The sequence below is a fragment of the Scyliorhinus torazame genome, chromosome 1 (genome assembly GCF_047496885.1).
Source record: "Scyliorhinus torazame isolate Kashiwa2021f chromosome 1, sScyTor2.1, whole genome shotgun sequence".
Lineage (NCBI taxonomy): Eukaryota > Metazoa > Chordata > Chondrichthyes > Carcharhiniformes > Scyliorhinidae > Scyliorhinus > Scyliorhinus torazame.
Genome location: NC_092707.1, coordinates 27,920,502 through 27,946,698, shown reverse-complemented (window position 1 = coordinate 27,946,698; position 26,197 = coordinate 27,920,502). Strand labels below are relative to the sequence as shown.

The following is a 26,197-nucleotide window of genomic DNA, read 5'->3' as shown; positions in this document are numbered from 1 at the left end:
GTGGTAGGGAGGGAATTCCCGGATTTTGACCCAGCGACAGTAAGGAATGGCGATATATCTCCCAAGTAAGGGTGGTGTGTGGCTTTTAGGGGAACTTGCAGGCGGTGGTGTTCCCCGCATCTGCTGTCCTTTTCCTTCTAGACAGTAGCAGTGGTGGGTTTGGAAGATGCTGTGTAAGGAGCCTTGGTGAGTTGTTATAGTGGACGGGATTCTCCGGCCTCCCACCTGCGTTTTTCTCCAGAGACCAGAGAACCCTGCCGCCAGCGAACGGACGGAGAATTCCGACCAGTATATCTTGTATGTGTCGGTGGTGGAGGGAGTGAATGTTTGTGGAAGGGATGTCGATAAAGCGGGCTTTGTCCTGGATGGTGTCAAACATCTTTGGTGTGGATAAAGCTGTACTCATCCAGGCAAGTGGAATGTATTCCTGACTCTTCCTTGTAGATGGTCTCAGTTTTGGGGGAGTCAGGGGGTGAGGTAGAATTCCCAGTCTCTGACCTGCTTTTGTAGCCACAATATTTCTGGCTGGTCGAGTTTAATTTCTGGTCAATGGTAATCTCCAGTATGTTGATAGTGAGTAATTCAGTGACGGTAATGCCAAGGAGAGGTGTTTAGATTTGCTCTTGTTGCTCTTATTGCTTGGCACTTGTGTGGCATGAATGTTACTTGCCACTTATCAGCCCAAGTCTGAATCTTGTCCAGATCTTGCTGCATATGAGCATGCACTGCTTCAGTATCTGAGGATTTGGTACTGAATGATACTGAAAATTGTGCAATCATCAGTGGACATCCCCCTTCTAGCCTTATGATGGAGGGAACGTAATTAATGAAATAGAACAAAACAAAGAACAAAGAAAAGTACAGCACAGGAATAGGCCCTTCGGCCCTCCAAGCCCGTGCCGATCATGCTGCCCGACTAAACTACAATCTTCTACACTTCCTGGGTCTGTATCCTTCTATTCCCATCCTATTCATGTATTTGTCAAGATGCCCCTTAAATGTCACTATCGTCCCTGCTTCCACCACCTCCTCTGGCAGCGAGTTCCAGGCACCCACTACCCTCTGTGTAAAAAGCTTGCCTCATACATCTACTCTAAACCTTGCCCCTCTCACCTTAAACCTATGCCCCCGAGTAATTGACCGCTCTACCCTGGGGAAAAGCCTCTGACTATCCACTCTGTCCAAGCCCCTCATAATTTTATAGACCTCTATCAGGCCGCCCCTCAACATCCTTCGTTCCAGTGAGAACAAACCGAGTTTATTCAACCACTCCTCATAGCTAATGCCCTCCATACAAGGCAACATTCTGGTAAATCTCTTCTGCACCCTCTCTAAAGCCTCCACATTCTTCTGGCAGTGTGGCGACCAGAATTGAACACTATACTCCAAGTGTGGCCTAACTAAGGTTCCATACAGCTGCAACATGACTTGCCAATTCTTATACTCAATGCCCCGGCCAATGAAGGCAAGCATGCCGTACGCCTTCTTGACTACCTTCTCCACCTGTGTTGCCCTTTTCAGTGACCTGTGGACCTGTACACCTAGATCTCTCTGACTTTGAATACTCTTGGATTGGATTGGATTTGTTTATTGTCACGTGTACCGAGGTACAGTGAAAAGTATTTTTCTGCGAGCAGCTCAACAGATCATTAAGTACATGAGAAGAAAAGGGAATAAAAGAAAATACATATTAGGGCAACACAACATATACAATGTAACTACATAAGCGCTGGCATCGGATGAAGCATACAGGGTGTAGTGTTAATGAAATCAGTCCATAAGAGGGTCATTTAGGAGTCTGGTGACAGTGGGGAAGAAGCTGTTTTTGAGTCTGTTCGTGCGTGTTTTCAGACTTCTGTATCTCCTGCCCGATGGAAGAAGTTGGAAGAGTGAGTAAGCCGGGTGGGAGGGATCTTTGATTATGCTGCCCGCTTTCCCCAGGCAGCAGGAGGTGTAGATGGAGTCAATGGATGGGAGGCAGGTTTGTGTGATGGACTGGGCGGTGTTCACGACTCTCTGAAGTTTCTTGCGGGCCTGGGCCGAGCAGTTGCCATACCAGGCTGTGATGCAGCCCGATAGGATGCTTTCTATGGTGCATCTGTAAAAGTTGGTAAGGGTTAATGTGGACATGCCAAATTTCCTTAGTTTCCTGAGGAAGTATAGGCGCTGTTGTGCTTTCTTGGTGGTAGCGTCGACGTGGGTGGACGAGGACAGAATTTTGGAGATGTGCATCCCTAGGAATTTGAAACTGCTAACCATCTCCACCTTAGCCCCGTTGATGCTGACAGGGGTGTGTACAGTACTTTGCTTCCTGAAGTCAATTACCAGCTCTTTTCGTTTTGCTGGCATTGAGGGAGAGATTGTTGTCGCTACACCACTCCACTAGATTCTCTATCTCCCTCCTGTATTCGGACTCGTCGTTATTCGAGATCTGGCCCACTATGGTCGTATCGTCAGCAAACTTGTAGATGGAGTTGGAACCAAGTTTTGCCACGCAGCCGTGTGTGTACAGGGAGTAGTGTAGGGGGCTAAGTACGCAGCCTTGCGGGGCGCCGGCGTTGAGGACTATTGTGGAGGAGGTGTTGTGTTCATTCTTACTGATTGTGGTCTGTTGGTCAGAAAATCGAGGATCCAGTTGCAGAGTGGGGAGCCAAGTCCTAGGTTTTGGAGCTTTGATATGAGCTTGGCTGGGATTATGGTGTTGAAGGCAGAGCTGTAGTCAATCAATCTTGAGGGTTCTACCATTCACTGTATATTCCCTACCTGCATTAGACCTTCCAAAATGCATTACCTCACATTTGTCCGGATTAAACTCCATCTGTCATCTCTCCGCCCAAGTCTCCAAACAATCTAAATCCTGTTGTATCCTCTGACAGTCCTCATCGTTATCCGCAATTTCACCAACCTTTGTGTCGTCTGCAAACTTACTAATCAGACCAGTTACATTTTCCTCCAAATCATTTATATATACTACAAACAGCAAAGGTCCCAGCACTGATCCCTGCGGAACACCACGAGTCACAGCCCTCCAATTAGAAAAGCATCCTTCCATTGCTACTTTCTGCCTTCTATGACCTAGCCAGTTCTGTATCCACCTTGCCAGCTCACCCCTGATCCTGTGTGACTTCACCTTTTGTACTAGTCTACCATGAGGGACCTTGTCAAAGGCCTTACTGAAGTCCATATAGACAACATCCACTGCCCTACCTGCATCAATCATCTTTGTGACCTCCTCGAAAAACTCTATCAAGTTAGTGAGACACGACCTCCCCTTCACAAAACCATGCTGCCTCTCACTAATACGTCCATTTGCTTCCAAATGGGAGTAGATCCTGTCTCGAAGAATTCTCTCCAGTAATTTCCCTACCACTGACATAAGGCTCACCAGCCTGTAGTTCCCTGGATTATCCTTGCTACCCTTTTTAAACAGAGGAACAATATTGGCTATTCTCCAGTCCTGTGGGACATCACCTGAAGACAGTGAGGATCCAAAGATTTCTGAAGGTTGAGCCTAAGAGTTCTGCAGTGACATCGTGGGACTGAGATGACTGACCTCCAACAACCAAAACCATCTCCCTTTGTATTAGATACTACTCTAATCAGTGGAGAGTTTTCTCTATGATTCCCATTGACTGCGGATTTGCTAGGGCTCCTTGATGCTGTGCTCAGTCTAATGCGGTCTTGATGTCAAGGGCAGTCACTCTAACCTCACCTCTTGGATTCAGCTCTTATGTCCATGTATGGACAAAGGCTATAATGAATTCAGGAGCTGAGTGGGCCTGAAGGAAAACAAACTGAGCGTTAATGAGCAGGTTATTGCTGAGTATATGCAGCTCGTTAGCACCATCGATGAGAGCCTTTCTAGAAGTTTCTGACATTTCTCATATTCCAGCTAATTACAATTTTGATTGAACCGCAAAGGCCAGTGCAAGGACTATGGACAGAAATAGCTACAAATTTTGAGTAAGACTAATGTGCTAAGCTAAGCTATTGAGAAGAGTCTAACACCTTGCAAAGCCTGCAAGAAAAAGCATCCAAAGAAACTCAAACAACTTTTTGTAGTAGTCTGTGTTAGAAGGATTACGGTACCTGGTAATACCGGAATACCATTGGTGGAGAATGTACTTGTTCCCATTGGTTAAGCCTGTATGTTAGCTCCACCCTGAAAGGCGGGGTATAAGAGCCTGTGCCGCCCCAGCAGCTTTCTTCTGTACCTGCGCTGCTGGGGGAAACATCTAGCGTATTAAAGCCTTCAATTGTCTCCAATCTCGCTTCTGGAGTTATTGATCGTGCATCACTCTTTGACTTTTTCATTTTTTTAATGAACTCTTTCAATATTATTCTTCTTGAGCTTTTTTTTGCAATGGCTGAATTTTGCTACTGCTGTAAATGACTCCATCCATAAATAAACCTATTTTGCTAATACCATCGTGTATAAGTATTTGGTATGACTGAAACTTGGCTTTGGTATTTGAATTCCAATATTTTCTGGTTTTGTATTTTGTAAATGAGTGACAATCATAAGGTTAATAATATCACTTAGTTTCTGTCACTATAAAAATGTTTAAATAGGGTTAATGCTTGGAAGGTCCTATGCCAGTAGTATGGTGCAGTGTTACATTAAAATGGGGTTCAATTGGGGAGGACATGGGTTCTATCTATTATTTTCTCACCCTGTTTAAAATAAAAGTGCTGTAAACTCAGCCAATTTATGGAAGAGATAGTGAGTGGAGACAAGTCACTTTCTCAGATAAAGGGAAGGAATCAAATCCATGCAAGAACCATTCACTTGGAGGGATGTTGATAAACAAAGACCCAAATCAATTAATAGAGTGGGTTGAGGTGATCATTAATTCTCTCTAATTGACTATCGGGAAGCCAAAGTATTTTGCCGTGCTTGGCTTTCGAAAAAGACCATTCATGTGTTTTAGCTGAATAATATGTTTTTTTATGGGAACTAAATTTTGGTAGTGAAAATGCTATTAGCATTTCCAGTTCTTGTTTCAAATATCATTTGCAGCATCATTAATACCTCTTAAATTGGCTGTGTAGGAAAGGTCATGTGAGCTTCCTAACTATGGCTCTGTTTTCTAGATATGTGATAACTGACATTATTGGAAAGGAGGAAGGCCTTGGGGTGGAGAATCTGCGTGGCGCTGGAACCATTGCTGGAGAATCCTCCCTTGCCTACCATGAGATCGTCACAATTAGCCTGGTAAGTGTGACAGACTGTGCTGACTGACAGTGCTCTTAATTTTTCCCAAAGAAGTCGATAAATGGCTGCCACCCTCGCATTGATTCCCTCTATGTTATTCTCTAAGTCTGAATAAAGATTGTAGACTTCCAGTTAACACAAATACTTTATTCAGTAGGTTCGTTCTGTTTCCAGAGCTTAACTACATATAATACAGTCAAGAGGTATGACCAGTGAAGCTAAGGTAAGCTGCCTATGCTGAGCTGTCTCTGTGTGCTGCTGCTCACTAGCCCTGTGCTTCTGAAAAAGGCTGATCCTACCTTGGGCTGGACCCTTTATATCCGACTCTGATGCCCTCTAGTGATGCTGTGGCAGTTACATCTGTCTGCAGTCCCTGATGTATATGCAGATGTATGTACAGATGTACAGATCACTAAACCCTCGGGGTGAACTTGATCTTCTCAAACCTGAGAAACCCAGCTATGTCACTAACCCACACCTCCGACTTCGGGGGCTCCAAGTCCCTCCATGCTAACAAGATCCGTCTCCGGGAAATCAGGGAGGCAAAGGCCAAGACATCGGCCTCGCTCGCCCCCTGAATACCCGGGTCTTCTGACACACCAAATACCGCCAACTCTGGACTCGGTACCTCGGACATGACGTCAGCAAACCCCTGCCAGAATCCTCTAAGCTTCGGACATGCCCAAAACATATCGTCATGATTTGCAGGCCCACCTGCACACTGCCCACACCTATCCTCCATCCCTTCAATGAACCTGCTCATCCGGGCCACAGTCATATGTGCCCTGTCGACCACCTGAAATTCTATCAGGCTAATCCTGGCACATGACGAGGACGCATTGACTCGCCTCAGGGCATCTCCCTGATTTATATCCTTTTAATATCACACTGAATACGCAGGTTTAAGTCAATCTCTTAATTAATCAACTTTGGAGATTGAAAAATAATGACAGTTTCTGGGTGGAGGTCAGACCGATCAAAAACAAAATCAGTGGATATCCTTGACATTGCCCACAGGGCATTGGGGTGCATCTGATGTTTTACAAGCTTGGGAAGATGATACAGTTATAGCCTACTGTTGGAAATAAAATAAATGGTTAAAATGTAAGAAATTTAGTTGTAGATGCTGAGAAGTTATATGAATTAATTTAGTGAACTGGGAATTGGATGGCACGCGATAAATGGAGGCTTTCATATTTTCTCTGCTTGGTGAAAAGGCAGGCTCAGTTACAAGTAAATTATTTAGTACAATTGGAAATGGAGAAGTATTTGTGTGCTCTGGAGGTTTCTCACCATTGAGGTTTGGTCGGTGATGATCTGACTTTCATGCTCGACATTTATGCTGTATTGGAAACAGATGAGTCGTGTAACATGTTTTCCAGTTCTGCAATGTTGTTCAGGTAATGTTTTTAAAGCATGCAAGGCTGACGTATATGTGGCTGACATCACTGGCCAATAGGGAAAAGTAATTAATCACTTTTTGAATGGGACAAGAGCTCTTGTTTTTTTAAACAGAGTGGGAAGCTGAAGTACAATCATGAGAGTGGTGGAATAAGTAGTAGATGTTTGGAGAAAGAAATTGTGAAACCGAGTAAATTAGCCACCAAGACTATTCTACCATTATCTAAGTGAAGACTGAAACAGAAAAATAAATATCATTGTTTCCAGTCGAAGATAATTTTTGTATTTATCCCTTTTGTAATGGAGTTCATGTGAGCCTTGTTGGGAAATTGATAGTCTAACTTACACCTGGAGAATAGTTAGATAGAAGTGCTTTCAAAACCTGTGCAGTTTGATTGTCTTGAGGAGAGAAATGGAGTTAACAGATGTGTGTCTGAAACGATAAAATGCCAGAAAGCATTGACCAGAAAGTAGAGAAGAACTTGCACATTTATGATTGCTGGAGAGAATCATAGAATCACTACAGTGCAGGAGGAGGTCATTCGGCCCATCGAGTCTGCACCGACCCTCCGAAAGAGCATCCCACTTAGTCCCAAACCCCCACCCTATCCCCGCAACACCACCTAACCTTTGGACACTAAGGAGCAATTTGGCATGACCAATCCACCTAACCTGCACATCTTTGGACTGTGGGGGAATCACCCGGAGGAAACCCACGCAGCCACGCAAACTCTCCACAGACAGACACCCGAGGTTCGAATCGAACCCAGGTCTCTGGCACTGCGAGGCAACAGTGCACCACTTCACTGTGATGAATAAAGGATTGTGAGGACTTCACTGTGATAAATTAAAGCTTTAAAAAATCTATTTTACAAGACGTGATGGAGTACAAATTATCCTGTATACTATTCATAATGGTTTGCTTAATTAATATGTTTGGTGAAATTTCTCTACTTTTTTTTTTCATTTTTCATTACTCCCGTTTCAATGGCCAAGAAATTTAATTAATATAGCAAACTGCAGAATTTCACACAGAACATAATAACCAGCTTGTGACAAATGCAGTATAAATGAACTTCTACCCAGTATCTATCAATACCGTCTTCCACTGTAAGCAGCTAGGATAAATGGCTAACCGGAAAAACTTAAGTCCATTTGTATTTTGCAGGTGACCTGTCGTGCAATTGGAATTGGAGCGTATCTAGTGAGGTTGGGACAACGTGTGATCCAAGTGGAAAATTCCCATATCATTCTCACTGGAGCCAGTGCACTGAACAAGGTCCGAATGATGCATACTGTTTTCCAGAATAACTAACGTAATGTTGGCAAATTAGAACATAAAACCATTGAATCTTTTTGAGCTGGATTTGGACCATTGAAATTTCCATTCCCACTGCCATGACAAGATGATGTGATGAATGGGCAGGAATAATATCCAGGCTTTATACAATATGCCTGCACAGAGGACAGGAAGTAGGGGATGAACTGATTACTCTTCTCCAAATTGGGGGTGGTGCATTGAGTCAACAGTAGAAGTGATGCTTCCAAAAACTGAGTTGACTTGTTGTGCTTTGATCCAGGACTTGTGTTCGAATCCTGCAAATAGTGGTGTGCAGAAGCATTGGGATCTTCTGCTGCAAGGATCCGAGCAAATTAATTAAGTATTTGTGCCAACTGGGAAGTGAACAGAGAAGGCTCACAGAACAAAGCTGTCACTGATTGGATATTTGAATGGTAGGCTCCCTCCATTAACATAAAGAAGACTGGTAAATGCAGCAAGAGCTGTTTTGGGAAAGAATAGAGGGGACTCTACTCCATGTAGAATAATGCTCTTGTCTAACCTAGAAATGATAATGGGCCACTGGCAGCAAACATGGTCTATACTCCAGAAATGAGGCATGTCACCCTGATATTGACTGACATTGATGTCGGCTGTGTGCCCTTGCCAGGCTGTTGTGTTTCTAGTGCCCATGATTGAGTTTTAACTTGCAAATTTTTTTTTCTGACAGTGTAAACTAGCTGCACATTATCTTTGATTCATATCTGTGTTTTCCATAGCCAAAGTGGAAGAGGATTGTTGTTTTATTCTCTCACTCCATGCTGTGTCATTCATTCCAAATAGGTTCTTGGCCGTGAAGTGTACACATCCAACAACCAGCTGGGTGGAGTACATATCATGCATAACAATGGTATATCGCACACCACAGTTCCTGATGATTTTGAGGGAGTTTATACCATCCTACAGTGGCTCTCCTACATGCCTAAGGTGAATATGTAGGTTTACAGCACAGTTCCGTGTGAATACAACTTGTAGTAAAAGATGGAAGTTCCTTCATTAGATTAAAGCTTTCAAAGTCTCAGTTGAGGATTAACTATCTATATTGAACTTTAATCTGTCTAGTGTAAATAAAACAATTTATAGGGTCGGTTGAAACAAAGTAGGGTTAAAGTTCGTTAGTGTTATTTTCTATGTATCTGCATTTCGAAAGGCGAAAAAGTGTGAAACTATTCAAACAAATTTACTTCCCCAGAGGTAAGGAAGGGAAGTTTTATGGGCAGTCTGCTTTCCCTTTCTGTTAAAAAGTTAACAGCCTATGATGTTTCAAACCAACAGAAATTTCACATAACTACATTATTCCTTTTCGTAAGAGGATGAAGTCCTTCACCTTCCCCGTTTCCCTGGTGTGGTGGTCTTTGTGGGCTATGTATTACCTGTGGTCAAAAGTGTGGTTGTAGGATGATCTGTCAGGCCTGTAATAATGTCTTTCCAAGCCTCTTGTCATAAAGCCTGTTAAAGTAGCTTTAACATCTGTTCCCTTTCTATCCCAAGGAAAGGGCAGCCTCCGATTAACACCTTCCTGCAGGAGAATAGTTTGAATGTAAGGATTCCAATGCAGGGACTAATGTAAGGATTTCAATGCAGGGACTAAACCCTTTGATTCAAACTAACATAAAGTCCACTTCATACCTGATAAAACTAGACATTCTTGGGTTGACCAACATAAGGCAGAGTGTGACATCACAGGATTCATACATCATTTGCCAATAGCTTATTCAGTCTTTGTTCTAAATATTTAACGCTCATGCTTTTCCCACTCCTCTGCAAACTCTGATCAGATTAAATATTAATTTCTATCAGGCTATCTTGTGCTATGACTTTTTAAGTTGTGTTAGGTTGAATTATTGTTTTATTCTGTTCCTATAGAACAACACAAGTCCAGTGCCTATGATCTCCCCAAAGGATTGTCCTGAGAGGGAAATTGATTTTGTCCCCACCAAGGCCCCATATGATCCTCGTTGGATGCTGGCAGGCAGACCTCATCCAAGTAAAGACTTCACTTTCAGTATAGAATAAATGATGATTTAATAAATGGCTGTGTGGTGAATGTATTGTTGTAACAATTCACCATGTGCATATCTGTATTGCGCTGTTGCCCATGTGGGCTCCACCTATGGACCATTGTAAGGTATTACCTATGATGTAGCATGTTGGGGCCTGTGTGGGCTCTGCCCCTGGCTCCACCCCTTGAGGGGAGGTATAAAGAGCAGTCGGCCTGTAGGCGGCTCCCACTAACAGATCAGTCGCAGGCAGGCACTGTTCTCGTTGATTAAAGCCACAGTTTACTTCTACTCCTGGTTTCGTGTGAATTGATGGTCGCATCAATTTAATCAACTACAACGCCACTATGGAATCGGGCCTCAAACCTGACCGACTGTAACTCAATCCGCAGGCCGCGGAGGCGAAAGAGATTTTTTCGCACTGGCTCCGCTGTTTCAAGGCCTACCTCGCCGCCTCCTCCTCGCCTTCCATCACCGATGAACAGGAGCTGAGTCTCCTCCACGCTCGGGTGAGCCATTGAATCTCTGTTCAACTCAAGGAATCCTCCACCTACACAGACACCCTCACGACGCTAGAGCGCCTCTACGTAAGGCCCGTGAGCGAGGTATACGCACGGCATCTCCTCACCACTCGCTGCCAGCGTCCCGGGGAATCGCTGGAAGAGTACCTACACGACCTCAAAGTCCTTGCACGAAGCTGCAATTACCAGGCCGTTACGGCCACTCAACATATGGACCTCGCCATCCGGGACACCTACGTGGCTGGAGTCAGGTCCAACCACGTGAGACAGTGCCTACTCGAAAAAGGTACCCCAGACCTGGAAGAGACGGTAAAATAAGCCTCCTCTCTGGAAGTAGCGTTCCAAAGCCTTAACGCGTTCCCATCCGATCACCCGACCCCCTCGTGGACCCCCGACCAAATAATACCCGAGGCCTGTGCCGCGCGGCTGCCCGCCCACCATGGGGTGCTACCCTGTTATTTCTGCGGCCAGCCTCAACACCCCCGGCAGCGCTGCCCGACCCGGAACGTGAACTGCAGTGACTGCGGGAGAAAAGGCCATTTCGCTAAAGTTTGCCAGGCCAGGTCCAAAAACTCTAAATCGCAGGCCCGACCCTCAGACTCACAGGCCCGCAGATCCCACAGTGTGGCAGCGTGTCTGCCGGCTCCACCTCCCCCGGACGCATCATCGGCCTCGTGTTGTCCGTGGGAGCAGCCATTTTCCAGCCCGCACAGCGTGTGCGACTCACGGGGGCCGCCATCTTGGCCATCCTTGTCCACGCGGCCCACCACGTGCGATTCATGGGGGCCGCCATCTTGGACGCCATCCTCCTCACCGCCTGATACGTGCGACCGACGGGGCCGCCATCTTGGCCGCCATCTGCAACGCTGACCGACACATGCGACCAACGAGGGCAGCCATCTTGGAACCGCCCCAGCACCTCCGACCACGCCGGCTACCCGCAACTCAGCGAGGTCACCCTTGACCAGTCACAACCCAAACACCTCCGGAGCTCTATGATGACCATCTGGGTAAACGGACACAAAACGCCCTGCCTCTTCGACTCCAGGAACACAGAGAGCTTCATTCATCCAGACATGGTAAGACGCTGCTCGTTCCCAATCTTCTCAGCGCATCAAACCATCCCCCACGCCTCCAGGTCGCACTCGGTGCAGGTCCAGAGGTGCGCTACCGCAACTCTCGCAATACAGGGCACTGAGTACGCCAACTTTAAATTATATGTACACCCCGACCTCTGCGCTCCTCTTCTATTGGGGCTGGATTTCCAATGCAACCTCAGGAGCCTAACCCTGAACCTCGGCGGGCCCCTACCCCCACTCACCGTATGTAGCCTCGTGACCCGAAAGGTCGACCCTCCCCCGTTCTTCGCAAATCTCACTGCCGACTGTAAACCAGTCGCCACCAGAAGCAGGCGATACAGCATCCAGGATAGGACCTTTATCAGGTCCGATGACCAGCGACTCTTGCGGGAGGGAATCATCGAGGCCAGCAATAGCCCCTGGAGAGCCCAGGTGGTGGTCGTCAGGACCGGGGAAAAGAACCGGATGGTTGTAGATTACAGCCAAACCATAAACCGGTACACCCACCTCGGTGCGTACCCCCTTCCCCGGATCGCAGACATAGTTAACCAGATCGCGCACTACCGGGTGTTCTCCACGGTGGATCTGAAGTCTGCATACCACCAGCTCCCAATCCGCCCGGGGGACTGGCACTACACGGCTTTTGAGGCAGACGGCCGCCTCTTCTACTTCCTCCGGGTCCCCTTTGGCGTCCCGAACAGGGTCTCGGTCTTCCAAAGAACGATGGACCGAATGGTGGACCAGTACGGGCTGCGGGCCACATTTCCGTACTTGGACACCGTCACCATCTGCAGCCATGATCAGCAGGACCACAATGCCAACCTCCAGAGATTTCTCCAAACCGCCCGAACCCTTAACCTTACTTACAACAAGAAGAAATGCATTTTCTGCACAACCAGACTAGCTACGTTGTGGAAAACGGGGTTCTAGGACCGGACCCCGACCGTATGCGCCCCCTCCTGCAACTCCTCCTTCCCCACTGCCCCAAGGCCCTGAAAAGGTGCCTCGGGTTCTTTTCATATTACGCCCAGTGGGTCCCCAACTTTGCGGATAAAGCCCGCCCACTAATCAAGGCCACCATCTTCCCACTGGCGACTGAGGCCCGCCAGGCCTTCAGCTGCATCAAGACGGATATCGCCAAAGCCGCGATGCGCGCGGTGGACGAGTCTGTCCCCTTCCAGGTGGAGAGCGACGCATCAGAGGTCGCCCTCGCCGCTACCCTCAATCAGGCAGGCAGGCCAGTAGCGTTTTATTCATGAACCCTCACCACCTCCGAAATTCGACACTCCTCAGTCGAAAAGGAAGCCCAAGCCATCGTGGAAGCCGTGCGGCACTGGAGGCACTACCTCGCTGGTAGGAGGTTTACCCTCGTCACCAACCAACGATCGGTAGCCTTCATGTTCGATAATATGCTGCGGGGCAAGATCAAGAACGATAAGATCTTGAGGTGGAGGATCGAACTCTCCACCGATAATTACGATATAGTATATCGTCCTGGGAAGCTCAACGAACCCCCAGATGCCCTGTCCCGCGGCACATGCATCAGCGCGCAAGATGACCGACTACGTGCTATCCACGATGACCTCTGCCACCCGGGGTCACCCGGCTTCTCCCCTACATCAGGGCCCGCAACCTGCCCTACTCCACTGAGGAGGTCAGAGCCATGATCAGGGACTGCCAAATCTGTGTGCAGTGTAAGCCGCACTTCTATCGACCGGATAAGGCCCACCTGGTAAAGGCATCCCGGCCCTTTGAGCGTTTCAGTATCGATTTCAAAGGGCCCCTCCCCTCCGACAACCGCAACACATATTTCCTCAACATCATCAACGATTTCTCCCGCTTCCCCTTTGCAATCCCTTGCCCCGACATGACCATGGCCACCATCATTAAAGCCCTACATAGTATCTTCACCCTGTTTGGTTTCCCCACGTACGTCCACAGTGACCGGGGCTCGTCGCTCATGAGCGACGAACTGCGTCAGTACCTGCTCAGTAACGGCTGAGTTCGACGCCTGGCCAGCTGTGATACCAGAGCTTCGGCGATCACAGCGCACAATCCGTGCGCCGGACAGGCTGAACTTATAAACCCTTCATCACCGCCGGACTTCATTTTTTTTAACAGGGGGTGAATGTGGTGAATGTATTGCTGTAACAATTCACCATGTGCATATCTGGATTACGCTGTTGCCCATGTGGGCTCCACCTATGGACCATTGTAAGGTATTACCTATGATGTAGCATGTTGGGGCCTGTGTAGGCTCTGCCCCTGGCTTGAGGGGAGGTATAAAGAGCAGTCGGCCTGTAGGCGGCTCCCACTAACAGATCAGTCGCAGGCAGGCACTGTTCTAGTTGATTAAAGCCACAGTTTACTTCTACTCCTGGTTTTGTGTGAATTGATGGTCGCATCAGGCTGCAATTTAGTGCATATGATTTTGGGTCTAGAAATTCTCCTAATTATTTACAATTATCCCAGGAGTGAAATGACTCAGACTACTTGATGCTACTGATTGTAATAAGTAGCATGATTATTGTGATAATGGGGGAATATCTAGCGAAAGGTGTTGAAGAAAGAATAAGCATTAAAAAGACTGTGTCACCTTGTGACTGGATGAAAGGAGCAATTTATTTCTTATGTGATTCTTCTTAATTTGCAGCCAGCAAAAGTGCCTGGCAGAGCGGTTTCTTTGATCATGGTTCCTTTAATGAAATCATGAAACCCTGGGCACAGACCGTAGTTGTGGGAAGAGCAAGGTAAGAATCAGTAAATTGCCTCCCATCTTAAGGTTAGCGGAGGGACAATTAGGGGAGGGACGGCTATAAATGCTACAGCTTTTAACCCCTTGTGCTCCCTCATACACTCCAGATCTGCCGTACTTCATGATCTTCCTCCTCCCGGAGTCCTCACTGTGTTCAAATCCAGATTTGTTGACACTATTATATTTCCGACTGTAACTCATACTGTCCTTCAGCCTTTCCTTCCTCCTACATTGTACCCAAACTCTAAATGATCTCTTCACCATATGTTAATTTGACTTCACCTTCTCTCCAATAGTTTTAATCTTAGTGGTGTTCTGCACTATGGACTTTGAACCTTCACCTAGTTCCTTCAAGAAGTTAAATTGAATGCCAAAGTGTTTGTCAAAGGGAGCTCCAAAAATACTCAACAAATGTGGCTTGTTTGCTGAGAAGTTTGCAGTTTACTCCTGAAATAAAAGAGTGCCAATTCATTTCCTGTGCAGTTCACGAACAAGAAGTGCTGAAAGTGGGGATCCCATTGTCGCATCCACTACATTATTTGCATGTACAGAGCAGCTTATCTATCACATCAGAATATCTCAAACCTCTTCACAGAATTCTTCACATAATGAACTACTTTTGAAGTGCCGTAACCCCTATGTGAGCAATTGCATCCTTAAAAAGCATATATTGAAAGCACCAAATAAATTGCTTTCATTTTGCAATGTTGGAGCTGCCAGTGGTGTTGAGTCTAATACCACCTCTGCATTTCAGAGTGGGGTTTTGGGGGAGGAAGAAGGGACGACATAAACACATTAAAATTTACAGCCAGACTTACTGTTCACTGACCTTAGTGGTGGTTTGAAAAGCTACTTCTACGATTTTTAAGATAACAACTAAGCCCAAGTATGAATCAAGTTTGAATCCCGTCTGGGTAACTTCAAGAGGAAAGTTGTAAAGAATTGTTTAAAACTACGCCAAGATACACGTGCTGGAATTCCTCGTCCTTTCACGTTGACGGGATTCTCCGGTCCCACTTCAGTGAAGGGGAATTTTGGCTGAGAGCCAAATTCTTCCTCCTCGCCAGGAGTGGTAGTGGGGCGGACTGGGATGAGAGCATCCTGGCTATGATTTATTTGAGTATGATGTACATTTTATTTGTTGGTAGTTCAAATTTTTTGTTTGCTTTTAGAATGAAAACTTCTTCCATGAGCAACATCCTGAAAGATTCAAATATAACAGTATCGGCTGTGTGCTCGCTTCATGCCAAACATCCCTTATATCAAAAAAAAGTCCTGTTGGCTGTTGGAAAAGTTGAAACAATAAAGCCACACTTAGTTCGCTGTCTGCGAGCATGTCTGTCTTCAATTCTATTTGAATCCTTTCATAGTTGTCTGTCCTAGCAACCTCTGAATGTGCTATGCTCAGTGCCAGAGGAGATTCCCAACAACTTTAAAAGAAAATATCTAGTTTGAGTGATCCTGAATTGAGTATATGATTACCTTGCACAGGTTAGGAGGGATCCCGGTGGGAGTTATTGCGGTGGAAACCCGGACCGTTGAATTGACAAACCCAGCCGATCCAGCCGACTTGGAGTCGGAATCAAAAGTGAGTAGACAATCACTTTGGAAAAGCAGTGTTTGAGGATGAGATGAGAAAAAATGTAACCCTTAAAGCTGCTGATTAAATTAGATCAGTTCAAGCTGAACTCCTTTGGCTAAACTAATTTGTATTTCTGTCCAAAACTTGTCAGCTGATCTTAGCTGGGCACTGTTAGCCTCACTGTTATTTTGACAGCACATTTTGTAGTCCTATTTTGGCAGGAGTAGTATGCTGCAGTAATCCTCGAATAGTTTTTTTTTAAGAGTACCCAATTTTTTTTTTTCCAATTAAGGGGGAATTTAGCGTGGCCAGTCCACCTACCCTGCACATCTTTTTGGGTTGTGGGGGTGAGACTCATGCAGACACGGGGAGCATGTGCAAACTCCCCACGGACAGTGACCCGGGGCCGGGATCGAACCCGGTCCTCGGCGCCGTGAGGCAGCAGTGCTAACCACCGTGCCACCGTGCTGCCCTAATCCTCAAATGCTTGAGTAAATTTTCCAATTTTTGTGGCTGATGAGTTTTTTCTCTTTTATTTACCAGATTGTTCAGCAAGCTGGGCAGGTGTGGTTTCCGGACTCTGCTTTCAAAACAGCACAGGTCATTAATGATTTCAAACGAGAGCGACTTCCCCTGATGGTGTTTGCAAATTGGCGCGGGTTTTCTGGTGGAATGAAAGGTAAGGTCTGTGGTTTCCCTGAATCAAATTATTTGCAGAACTGCACAACCCAAAACTCTGCATCAAAGCCAAATACTGCGGATGCTGGAAATCTGAAGTAAAAACTGAGAATGCTGGGTAGGCTCAGTAGATCTGACCGCATCTGTGGCGAGAGAAACAGAGTTCATGTTTCGAGTCCGAGTGAACAAACAAAGAACAAAGAACAAAGAAATGTACAGCACAGGAACAGGCCTTTCGGCCCTCCAAGCCCGTGCCGACCATGCTGCCCGACTAAACTACAATCTTCTACACTTCCTGGGTCCGTATCCCTCTATTCCCATCCCATTCATGTATTTGTCAAGATGCCCCTTAAATGTCACTATCGTCCCTGCTTCCACCATCTCCTCCGGTAGCGAGTTCCAGGCACCCACTACCCTCTGCGTAAAAAACTTGCCTCGTACATCTACTCTAAACCTTGCCCCCCTCACCTTAAACCTATGCCCCCTAAGTAATTGACCCCTCTATCCCGGGGAAAAGAGTGTCTCTTCTTCAGAGCTGAAGAGAAGTAGAAATGTGACGGATTATATAGTTGGATAGGGATTGGAGGAAGTGAAGCAGAATAGAAGGCCAGGGGGAAAAAAACCAGAGCCAAGAAGAGATTGAAAAATATGTGACAGACACAAGATAAAGGGAGTGTGAATGGTAGCATTAAGGACTTAAAGAAGGTGCTGTTAATGGCATAAAGGTAAATTGGTATAATGTGTTATTAGGAGAATAATGGTCAGTGTTCAGTGAAAGGTAAACTAAAGAACAAGTCTTACAACACCAGGTTAAAGTCCAACAGGTTTGTTTCGATGTCACTAGCTTTCGGAGCGCTGCTCCTTCCTCAGGTGAATGAAGAGGTATGTTCCAGAAACATATATAGACAGATTCAAAGATGCCAGACAATGCTTGGAATACGAGCATTAGCAGGTGATTAAATCTTTCCAGATCCAGAGATGGGGTAACCCCAGGTTAAAGAAGTGTGAATTGTTGGTAGAAGGACAGTTGGTAGGAATTGTGTCTAGTCCTGGCTTGACACAATTCACACCTCTGGTGGTACTCCAGAAGCGGTATGTTTCTGGAACATACCGCTTCATTCACCTGAGGAAGGAGCAGCGCTTCGAAAGCTAGTGGTTCGAAACAAACTTGTTGGACTTTAACCTGGTGTTGTAAGACTTCTTACTGATCTCACCCCAGTCCAACGCCGGCATCTCCACATTAAAGAACAAGTGATAGATGGCCCTGTGGGAGACGGTGGGGTTGTTTGCAGTGGGAAGTACTAAGAAAACAAAAATGGGATGAATATGGAGGGGAACGTTCACAGTCTAAAGTTGCTGAAAAAAAATGCCTAATTAGAGACGAGGTGTTGAGGTTTCTCCAGTTGCCGTTGGGCTTCACTGGAGCATTGCAACAGGCCAAGGATGGACATGTGGACATGACAACAAGATGGTGAATTGAACGTGCGCTCTGTTTCTCTCTCCACAGAATGCTGCCAGACCTGCTGAGTTTATCCAGTATTTTCTGTTTTTATTTGTGTGCCCTTACACCGGTTGTTCCATGAGGTACTCGAGGACATATTTTTACTGGTCATAGTGAGGCTGGTAAACATCTTTTGGGAAGAGAATAAAAATGTTTTAACAAGGGATTAGCATTCTAAATGACTTTATTGTTACTACAAGCTCCAATTTAACTGCATGACTTCATCTCCCACTAAGCGTTGCATTTACACATAGAAACATCACAGAGGTTACAGTACGAAAATGGGCTTTCCAGCCCAGCCTGTCTGCCTTGGTGTTTACCTTGCGTTCAAGCAAATAAACAAGTCCTGTTCAATAAACCTTCAACCCTTTTCCTTTATCCAGCGATTCAATTATGATCCATTAAATAATTGGCAAGAATCCAACATGAGATGTCCTTGTTGATCTGTTTATTTTGTTACAGCCTCTTTACTCAATCAACCATTTTTAAAAACAGTGTAACTTCCAAAACAGAAGGAATGCCTGCTAGATTATTAATAGTTGTCAGTGTTCGGACTTTCATATGGAGCACAACACACCTAGGAACATAAAATACGTCACAAATTTTTAAAAATGTAGATTAATCAGCACCTAAAGGACATAAAAGACAAAAAAAGAAAGCAGACTGGGGGCGTGGCAATGAGGTGGAATCTCACATGTGGCTTTGTTCGTGAAGATTGTGGTGGGCAATTGGAAAAGTAGATAACCGAAATGTCGAGGTTCCACCGTTATACGATCAGGGGTACACAGCTCCACTTTGAGGTTGTAATGATCCACTTTGATATGATCTGAAACGTTTCTACTTTGTGTTTTCATTTTCCTAACGTGCAACAGAAACTTGACAAGAGGCTGACAATGAAGACTCTGCGGCAGCCTTCTGCTGAGTTGCTGATGAATCCAATGTGGGCAGTCTGAATCCATTTTCTTGCCTTTTCCCATCAGATATGTACGACCAGGTTCTGAAGTTTGGCGCCAATATCGTGGATAGTTTGAGGGAGTTTCAGCTGCCTGTGCTGGTTTACATTCCACCTCACGCTGAACTCCGAGGTGGCTCGTGGGCTGTTATTGACCCTACAATCAATCCACTTTACATTGAACTCTATGCAGACCAAGAAAGCAGGTAAAATAATGTTCATAAATTCCATTGTCAGGTGAATGTAACAAGACAACCCCCCCCCCCCCCATCAAAATATCCTTGATGCAAAGTCTACTTTAGATATTTGTTCATCCTCCTCCATCCATTCACTCAGTTAATGTCAACTCAAATAATTCCCATCTCTTCCTCTGCTAACTACAGCAAAGAGTTCAACTGGTGGATCAATGAAGCATCCTCTTTTTCCCAGGCATACCATGCCATGGAATTATAATATACGTTCGTGTCTACGATCTTCCATGTAATAGGGTAGATGTTGACATCGTGGGACAGATGTAAAATGGGTGGTTGCAATTTTCTAGCCGTTTTGCACCTCTCCTCATTTTTATTTTTTTGGCTGTGGAACTGCATCTGAATGAAGAGTTAATACTTGCAGAACACGGTGAAAAATTGGCAAGGGAAAGACAATGGGTGGAATTTTTTGATTTCCAGTGGGAAAATCAGAGGGTTGCCCGCCAGCCGCCTTGCCGGGTTTTCCTGCCGTATTTTCAAACATTTAGGGAAGGGCAGGTCCCACAACATCATGCTGGTGGGGCAGGCTCTTGGAGATCAGGCGGCAGTGCCGGGATTCAAACCCGGGTCCTCAGCGCCGTAGGCAACAATGCTGACCACTGTGCCACCATGCTGCCCCTCTCCTGCTTTTATGCCTGCTAAAGATGTATTGGAAGGATTTGCAGGTTGATAATCAACCTGTTTGTCCTAGTTATGAATGCACTTTCTGAAACAATCAAGTTCCAGAATGGGACTCGAACCTGGAGCTTCTGGCTCAGAGGTAGGGACACTACCACTGTGTCACTAAACCTTGAGGTGCTTTATACTGAAGAATGTAAAGAGGTGGGGGAGGGTTAGAAGATTGAAACTCCTCCAAAAGGGAGAGGTGTCATTTTAACCTATCTTGCTGCAAACTCCAATTTAATGCCCTTACTGACTGTTTTACAAAACGAGAGTTGCAATTCATTGATACTTAGCTATGATTAAACATGAAACGCACTCTGTGGAATTCTCTCTTCTCCTCACTCCTCAGGGCTGGTGTGCTGGAGCCTGAAGGCACTGTGGAGATCAAGTTCAGGCGGAAAGATTTGGTGAAGACAATGAGGAGAATTGACACTGTTTGTTCAGGCCTGGCGGACCAGCTGGGTAAGGACAACGCTACCCTGATATCAAAGTATCTTCATTTTAAACAGGGACACCCCTCCCCATTTGAGCCATTGCTTGATCCTCGGTCCTGTGCTTGCTTATTTTTGTAGGTTTTCCGGAGCTGTCTGAGAAAGCCCGTAAAGAACTAGAAGCCAAGTTGAAAGCACGAGAGGAGTTCCTGTTTCCAATTTACCATCAAGTGGCAGCCCAGTTTGCTGCCCTTCATGACACACCTGGCCGGATGCAGGAGAAAGGAGTTATTACGGTGAAAGAGAATGCACATGCATCTTCTTGGGCAATTAGATGGAAAGTGGGTCAGCAGTATTGTGTTGTAGAATGTGATTTTAACGGTCACCATTCCCCTCTCAATGAGGTCCTAATCAGAGCTGTCCTGTAGGGTAAGAGGTTTTATGACAGGAAGATACTGTCCTACAGATAGGAAAGGTGGGATTTGGGGCTGATGGAGGGGCTCGGGTGCACGTTTAGCGCCTGATATTCTCCATAGGATGACATCCTGATCTAGACCATGCAAAAGTGGAGGCCACAGGGCAAAATGCAGCTCTTTAGCTGATCACTCAGTGCTTTGTGTCTTCATCATGTTTAGTGTTCCAGACAGTGAAGGCGCACTATAAAAGAAGGAAAAGTTGTAAGATAACCTCCAAAATTTATGATCTCATTAAAAACCTTCAGAGGGTTTGAATCTGCAGCACCTTTCTGCTACACAGATCCATTATACCCAGCTTTTCCCATCCATGTAGTCTTAAGACTCTTGGACCTTTTGTAATGTAGCATTGCATTGGCTGGGTAAGAATTATTTACCATTGGTGGAATTTTCCACCCCTTCCCACCAGCAGTATCTTCCGGCCCTGCCAAAGGTAACCTCCTGCGGCAGGTTCCCTTGCTGTGCGGCAGGTGAACCGTACAAAACGCCTTAGACCTCGGCGGAACCAGAAGATCAGCCGGTTGCGACCAAGAAGAAGGTCGCTGCATGTTATCCATTTTACATTGTTCTGTAATTTTCCCGATGGGCAGCCTAATGTCAGATCCATGTGATTGTTCTTGCTTGTTCCTGAGGCGTTATCGTATTTCTGGTATATTGATGGGATGGGGAAGAGGTGTTCAAAGGAAGCCTAGAATTTTGATTGGTGGAGGGGAGACGGGAGTGGGTGGAAGGAAGGAGTAATGAGATGTGCCCAGTAACCAGTGCAGTTTTATTTTTGTCATTTACTGTTGTGCTTTCACTAATGGGATGAATTGTGGCCATGAGTGTCTCCTTGTAATGCAGTTTCCTAATGCTGCTGTCAAGCTGTCCTGGGTCTAACTGGGGCTGTTATTCGGTTTCAGGATATCCTCGAGTGGAAGACTGTACGTGGGTTTTTCTATTGGCGCCTGCGCCGGCTGCTGCTGGAAGAAATGGTGAAACAAGAAATTATAAAAGCAAATCAGGAGCTGAGTGATGGCCACATTCAGTCCATGCTGCGGAGGTGGTTTGTGGAAACAGAGGGAACTGTCAAGGTTAGTCCTAACCTGGAAGTGTCAGTGCAACATTTCTAAATTTCATTTCATGTTTTAGGGTGGTGGGATTTCAGAACTGAATAGTTTTCTGCTTTGCACCTGTGGTGATTGTCCCTTTTAAGGGTAACACAGCAGAGTAAGGATCACCTGACCTGGGTGGCCAATCGAGTCTCAGTATGGAATGACCCCATGGTGAGAGGTGTTCCTAGGCAAGGACATTTTGGGGAGCTGGCTCCGGCCAAGTGGCTGCTGTACAATTCTTATTAATAAATAATTCTTGTGCTCTCTAATAAAGTCTGTGAACTTGCATCTTTAAATCTGGCAATGAGGATAAATTATCCTGACACTGCCTCTGGCCCAACACCTGTGAGTATTCTGTTTTAATCGAAGCGTGAGATTAAAAAACTACTCGCCAGAATGCCTCTCTTTGAGCGAATAGACCCATTCGATTCCTCCATGGAGGACGGGACACAATACATCGAGCGGATTGGGTATTATTTCTAAGCAAATGAATAAAGGGAGGAGGTGAAATACAAAGCAATTCTCCTAAGTGTTTGTGGAACTCTATCTTGTTCGCATGTCTTAAAACCCCAAGTGTACATGACTCAAAATCATTTAGTGAGCTAGTGGATTTAGGGAAGGCTCAATTACTAAGATTTATGTGGATCCATAGGTGACTCCCCAGTTCTTTAGGGCAAGACCATATGCCTTACGAGAGAAAGTGAACACTGAGTTAAACAGGTTGGATAACTAGGCATTACCAGCCAGTTCAGTTCTCGGAATGGACAGTACCTATAGGACCCGTATTGAAACCAGACAAGACCATCCACATTTGAAGCAATTATAAGCTAACAGTTAATCAGGGTGCCAAGTTGGATAAATTTCCAATCCCAAGAATTGAAGACATGTATGCAAAGCTGACAGGCGCTCACTCTTCCACAAATCTGGATATGAGCCACGCATAGTGAGCCACGCGTACCAGCAACTCTATTTAGATGATGCTTCCTGGGGGGTGTGCAATGCTTTGCATCAAGGATTTGTTCAAACTGATGTTTTTTGCATCCTTTGAGGTAAAATTTGATAAATATTTGAAGCAAAAGATGAAGATGGGCTATGGGGTGAGAATGCGTGGTGTGCTATACAGGACCAAATAGCTTCATTCTGTGCTGTAAACCTCAATGAGCAAAGAGTAGATTTTGAACATTTAGCTCTAGAGAAATCCGATCAATAGATTTACTAAATTTTAAATTTTCACTCCTCTTGCATTTGCTAACTACATCATTGTTGAAAGATTTGGGAAAAATTACTTAACCAGTCAGTAAGAGGGAGTTGGGTCAGATCATCTCAACCGTCGCATTAGTGGGTCTTCCACGATTTATTTTGATACTTGAGCTAAGGAGGTGGAAATAGATAAAGCCAGGTTCCCGTCTGTGCGTGCACATGTGAGCATGTGCGATAAGGTATTGGAGGATAGCTAATGCCCAAAGTGCACAGATCATAACGGAAACACCATTGTTCATTGACCTTCTTGTAGTTTTTGGTTCAGGAGAACCACACTGTATTGGTATGGCTAATAATGCAAAGGGAAACTTTTCCCTTAGTTGTGTCTGAATTTAGTCTGGCAATTTACATAATGGCTTAGTCCATTCACCCATTCCTTGTCGCCAGGTTTAAATAGCAGCCTGTACAGAATTGGAATAACAACATCAATATTGTGATAGTGTATCTTCCAAATTCCATTACCTATCCCATTGTTATTGGATCTCCTTCCTTGTTTGGTGCAGGCATACCTGTGGGACAACAATCAGAAAGTAGTGGAATGGCTGGAGAAACACCTCCATGATGAGGACGATACTCGCTCTGTAATCCGAGAGAACATCAAGTACCTGAAGCGAGATTATGCAGTAAAACACATTCGCAGGTTGGTGTATTTAAGGTGTTGTAGGGCAGCAGAGAAGATGGTTAATGTTGAAGAGTATCTTCCAGTTGAAGGCCAGGCAATATCATTTTAAATGACTTTGTGCTTATTTGTGAAATACTGGCTGCATGGGCCCTAATCCTAGTCCTTAAACCATGTGGGTGCTAGGAAGAAAAAGTACATTTCCCATCTGGAGTCTGGTGATTCAAGCCAATGAACACCAGCTCCCATTAGTGTTCAACTTTTATTTATCCCAGAGACATATTGGGGAGATTTGTGAGGTTTTCATGATCATTATGAGTTAGTCACTGGACACATAGAACTGCATAGAATATATAGCATAGAGTCCATTCAGCCCAACTGCTCCATTATGCTCCACACAAAAATCCTCACACCCTTCTTCATCTTATATCATTAGCATAACCTATAACCTTCTATTCCTTTCTCTGTTGTATTTATTTACTTTCCCCTTAAATGCATCGATGATATTCATCTCAACTAATCCGTATGCTAATGAGTTTCACATTACAAAAGGTTCTCCTCAATTCCCAATTGAGTTATTAGTGCCTAGCTGATATTTATGGTCCCTAGTTTTGATCTACCCCACAAGTGAAAAAAATCTCCTACCCTTTCATAATCTAAACATTCCTCCAGAGCCTCTTTTCTAATGAAGAGTTTCACCCTGCTCAGGTTTTACTAATAGATATAACTTCAGTTCTGACCTTATCCATAGAATCCCCACAGTGCAGAAGGAGGCCAATCAGCCCATTGGGTCTGCACCGACCCTCTGAAAGAGCACCATACGTGGCCCACTCCCTCGCCTTTCCCCGTAACCCCACGCATTGATCATGGCCAATTCACCTAACCTGCACGTCTTTGGACTGTGGGAGGAAACTGGAGTACCCGGAGGAAACCCACGTAGACACGAGGAGAACGTGCAAACTCCACACAGTTACCCAAGGCCGGAATTGAACCCGTGCTGTGAGGCAGCAGTGCTAACCGCTGTGCCACTCTATAACCCTGTTCTCCAAAGTGTCTATATCTTATAATATGGAGATCAGAAGTATTCACAGTGCTCCAAATGTGGTCTCAACAAGGCTCGACACAGGTTTGACATTAGTTCTCTGCTTTTTGATTCTATCCCTTTGATAATGAACCCTACTATGTTATTTCCTTCTTCTAGCTGCCTTTTACTTGTGTCAATACTACTGACATAACCAGCAAATGGGAAATAGGTTAAAAGAGTGGCAAAAGAGAGACAGACAACTAGAGAACCTTTAGCCTTATCCATTATGTCATATGCAATAGAAGAATTAGAAATAGATTTGAGAATTATCTATACAACAATAGCCTCATAAATAGCTTTGGGTATTCAGGATATTCTGTGGTAAAGATTATAAAATCAACTAAAGGGTAGAAAACAAATACTTGTTAGAGGAGTTATGCCAGATTGTGGAGAAGTGCTGAAGAGGTGCCCCAGGGCTCGCTGCTAATATTTCTAATTTAGATAAATGATCCAGATTCAGAAACCCAATGCAGATGACTTCAAACAGGAGGAGCACGAGGCAGCTCCGAAATTACAGAATGAGTTGGACAAAACAGTCTGTTTTTCCTTTCTCATTGCGGTGAATGCTTTAATCTGGAAGGTGTGGTCACCAGAGGAGCTTCCACTGCTGGTCCTGCCATCCAAATTCTAAAAGTGGCAGAGATCAGTGAGAATTTCGCTCATCCGTCCACAACTTGCGCAGCTGTTTATATGCAAAATGTTAGGGCTCGTGAGCACAGACATTTAATGAAAAGTAAATCTGTCCGACAAGGTGGTTGAAGGCTTTGTTGTTGCAAACTCACAATTGGCAACAAAGATGTTCTTCATGATTCCTCCAGTTTAACTGGCACCCCTTCAAGTGTTGTTTCCCCAACATCGGGAGGAGCAGGGGCTGCGGGGGGGGCGGGGGGGGGGGGGGGGGGCATGCTACGGGTGGGGGAAAAAAAATCTGATGAGGCTGGTTGTAATAATAATCTTCTTAATAATCTTTATTGTCACGAGTAAGCTTACATTAACACTGCAATGAAGTTACCGTGAAAATCCCCTCGTCGCCACATTCCGGCGCCTGTTCAGGTATACTGAGGGAGAATTCAGAATGTCCAATTCACCTAACAGCACGGCTTTCGGGACTTGAGGGAGGAAACGGAGCACCCGGAGGAAACCCACGCAGACATGGGGAGAACGTGATTCTATAATTCTATGAATGTGCAGACTCCACAGAGACAGTGACCCAAGCGGGAATCGAACCTGGGTCCCTGGCGCTGTGAAGCAACAGTGCTAACCACTGTGCTACCGTGCCGCCCATGGAGGGGGTGATCG

General features: G+C 45.4%; 1 protein-coding gene across 5 annotated transcripts in view; it reads left to right on the top strand.

Annotated features, from left to right (window-relative positions):
• acacb (acetyl-CoA carboxylase beta) overlaps positions 1 to 26,197 on the top strand; it is a 222,313-nt gene that overhangs the window by 194,917 nt on the left and 1,199 nt on the right. For 4 of the 5 annotated variants that reach the window (XM_072478628.1, XM_072478459.1, XM_072478550.1 and 1 more), the window contains 12 exons: positions 5,095 to 5,215; positions 7,785 to 7,895; positions 8,739 to 8,882; positions 9,822 to 9,942; positions 14,209 to 14,305; positions 15,802 to 15,898; positions 16,436 to 16,571; positions 19,052 to 19,229; positions 20,287 to 20,399; positions 20,510 to 20,664; positions 21,744 to 21,914; positions 23,699 to 23,835. In XM_072478628.1, the coding sequence (XP_072334729.1) occupies positions 5,095 to 5,215; positions 7,785 to 7,895; positions 8,739 to 8,882; positions 9,822 to 9,942; positions 14,209 to 14,305; positions 15,802 to 15,898; positions 16,436 to 16,571; positions 19,052 to 19,229; positions 20,287 to 20,399; positions 20,510 to 20,664; positions 21,744 to 21,914; positions 23,699 to 23,835 (1,581 nt within the window). Of the gene's footprint in view, positions 1 to 5,094; positions 5,216 to 7,784; positions 7,896 to 8,738; positions 8,883 to 9,821; positions 9,943 to 14,208; positions 14,306 to 15,801; positions 15,899 to 16,435; positions 16,572 to 19,051; positions 19,230 to 20,286; positions 20,400 to 20,509; positions 20,665 to 21,743; positions 21,915 to 23,698; positions 23,836 to 26,197 lie in introns of those variants that run through there. The other variant, XR_011935459.1, reaches the window with a different exon arrangement.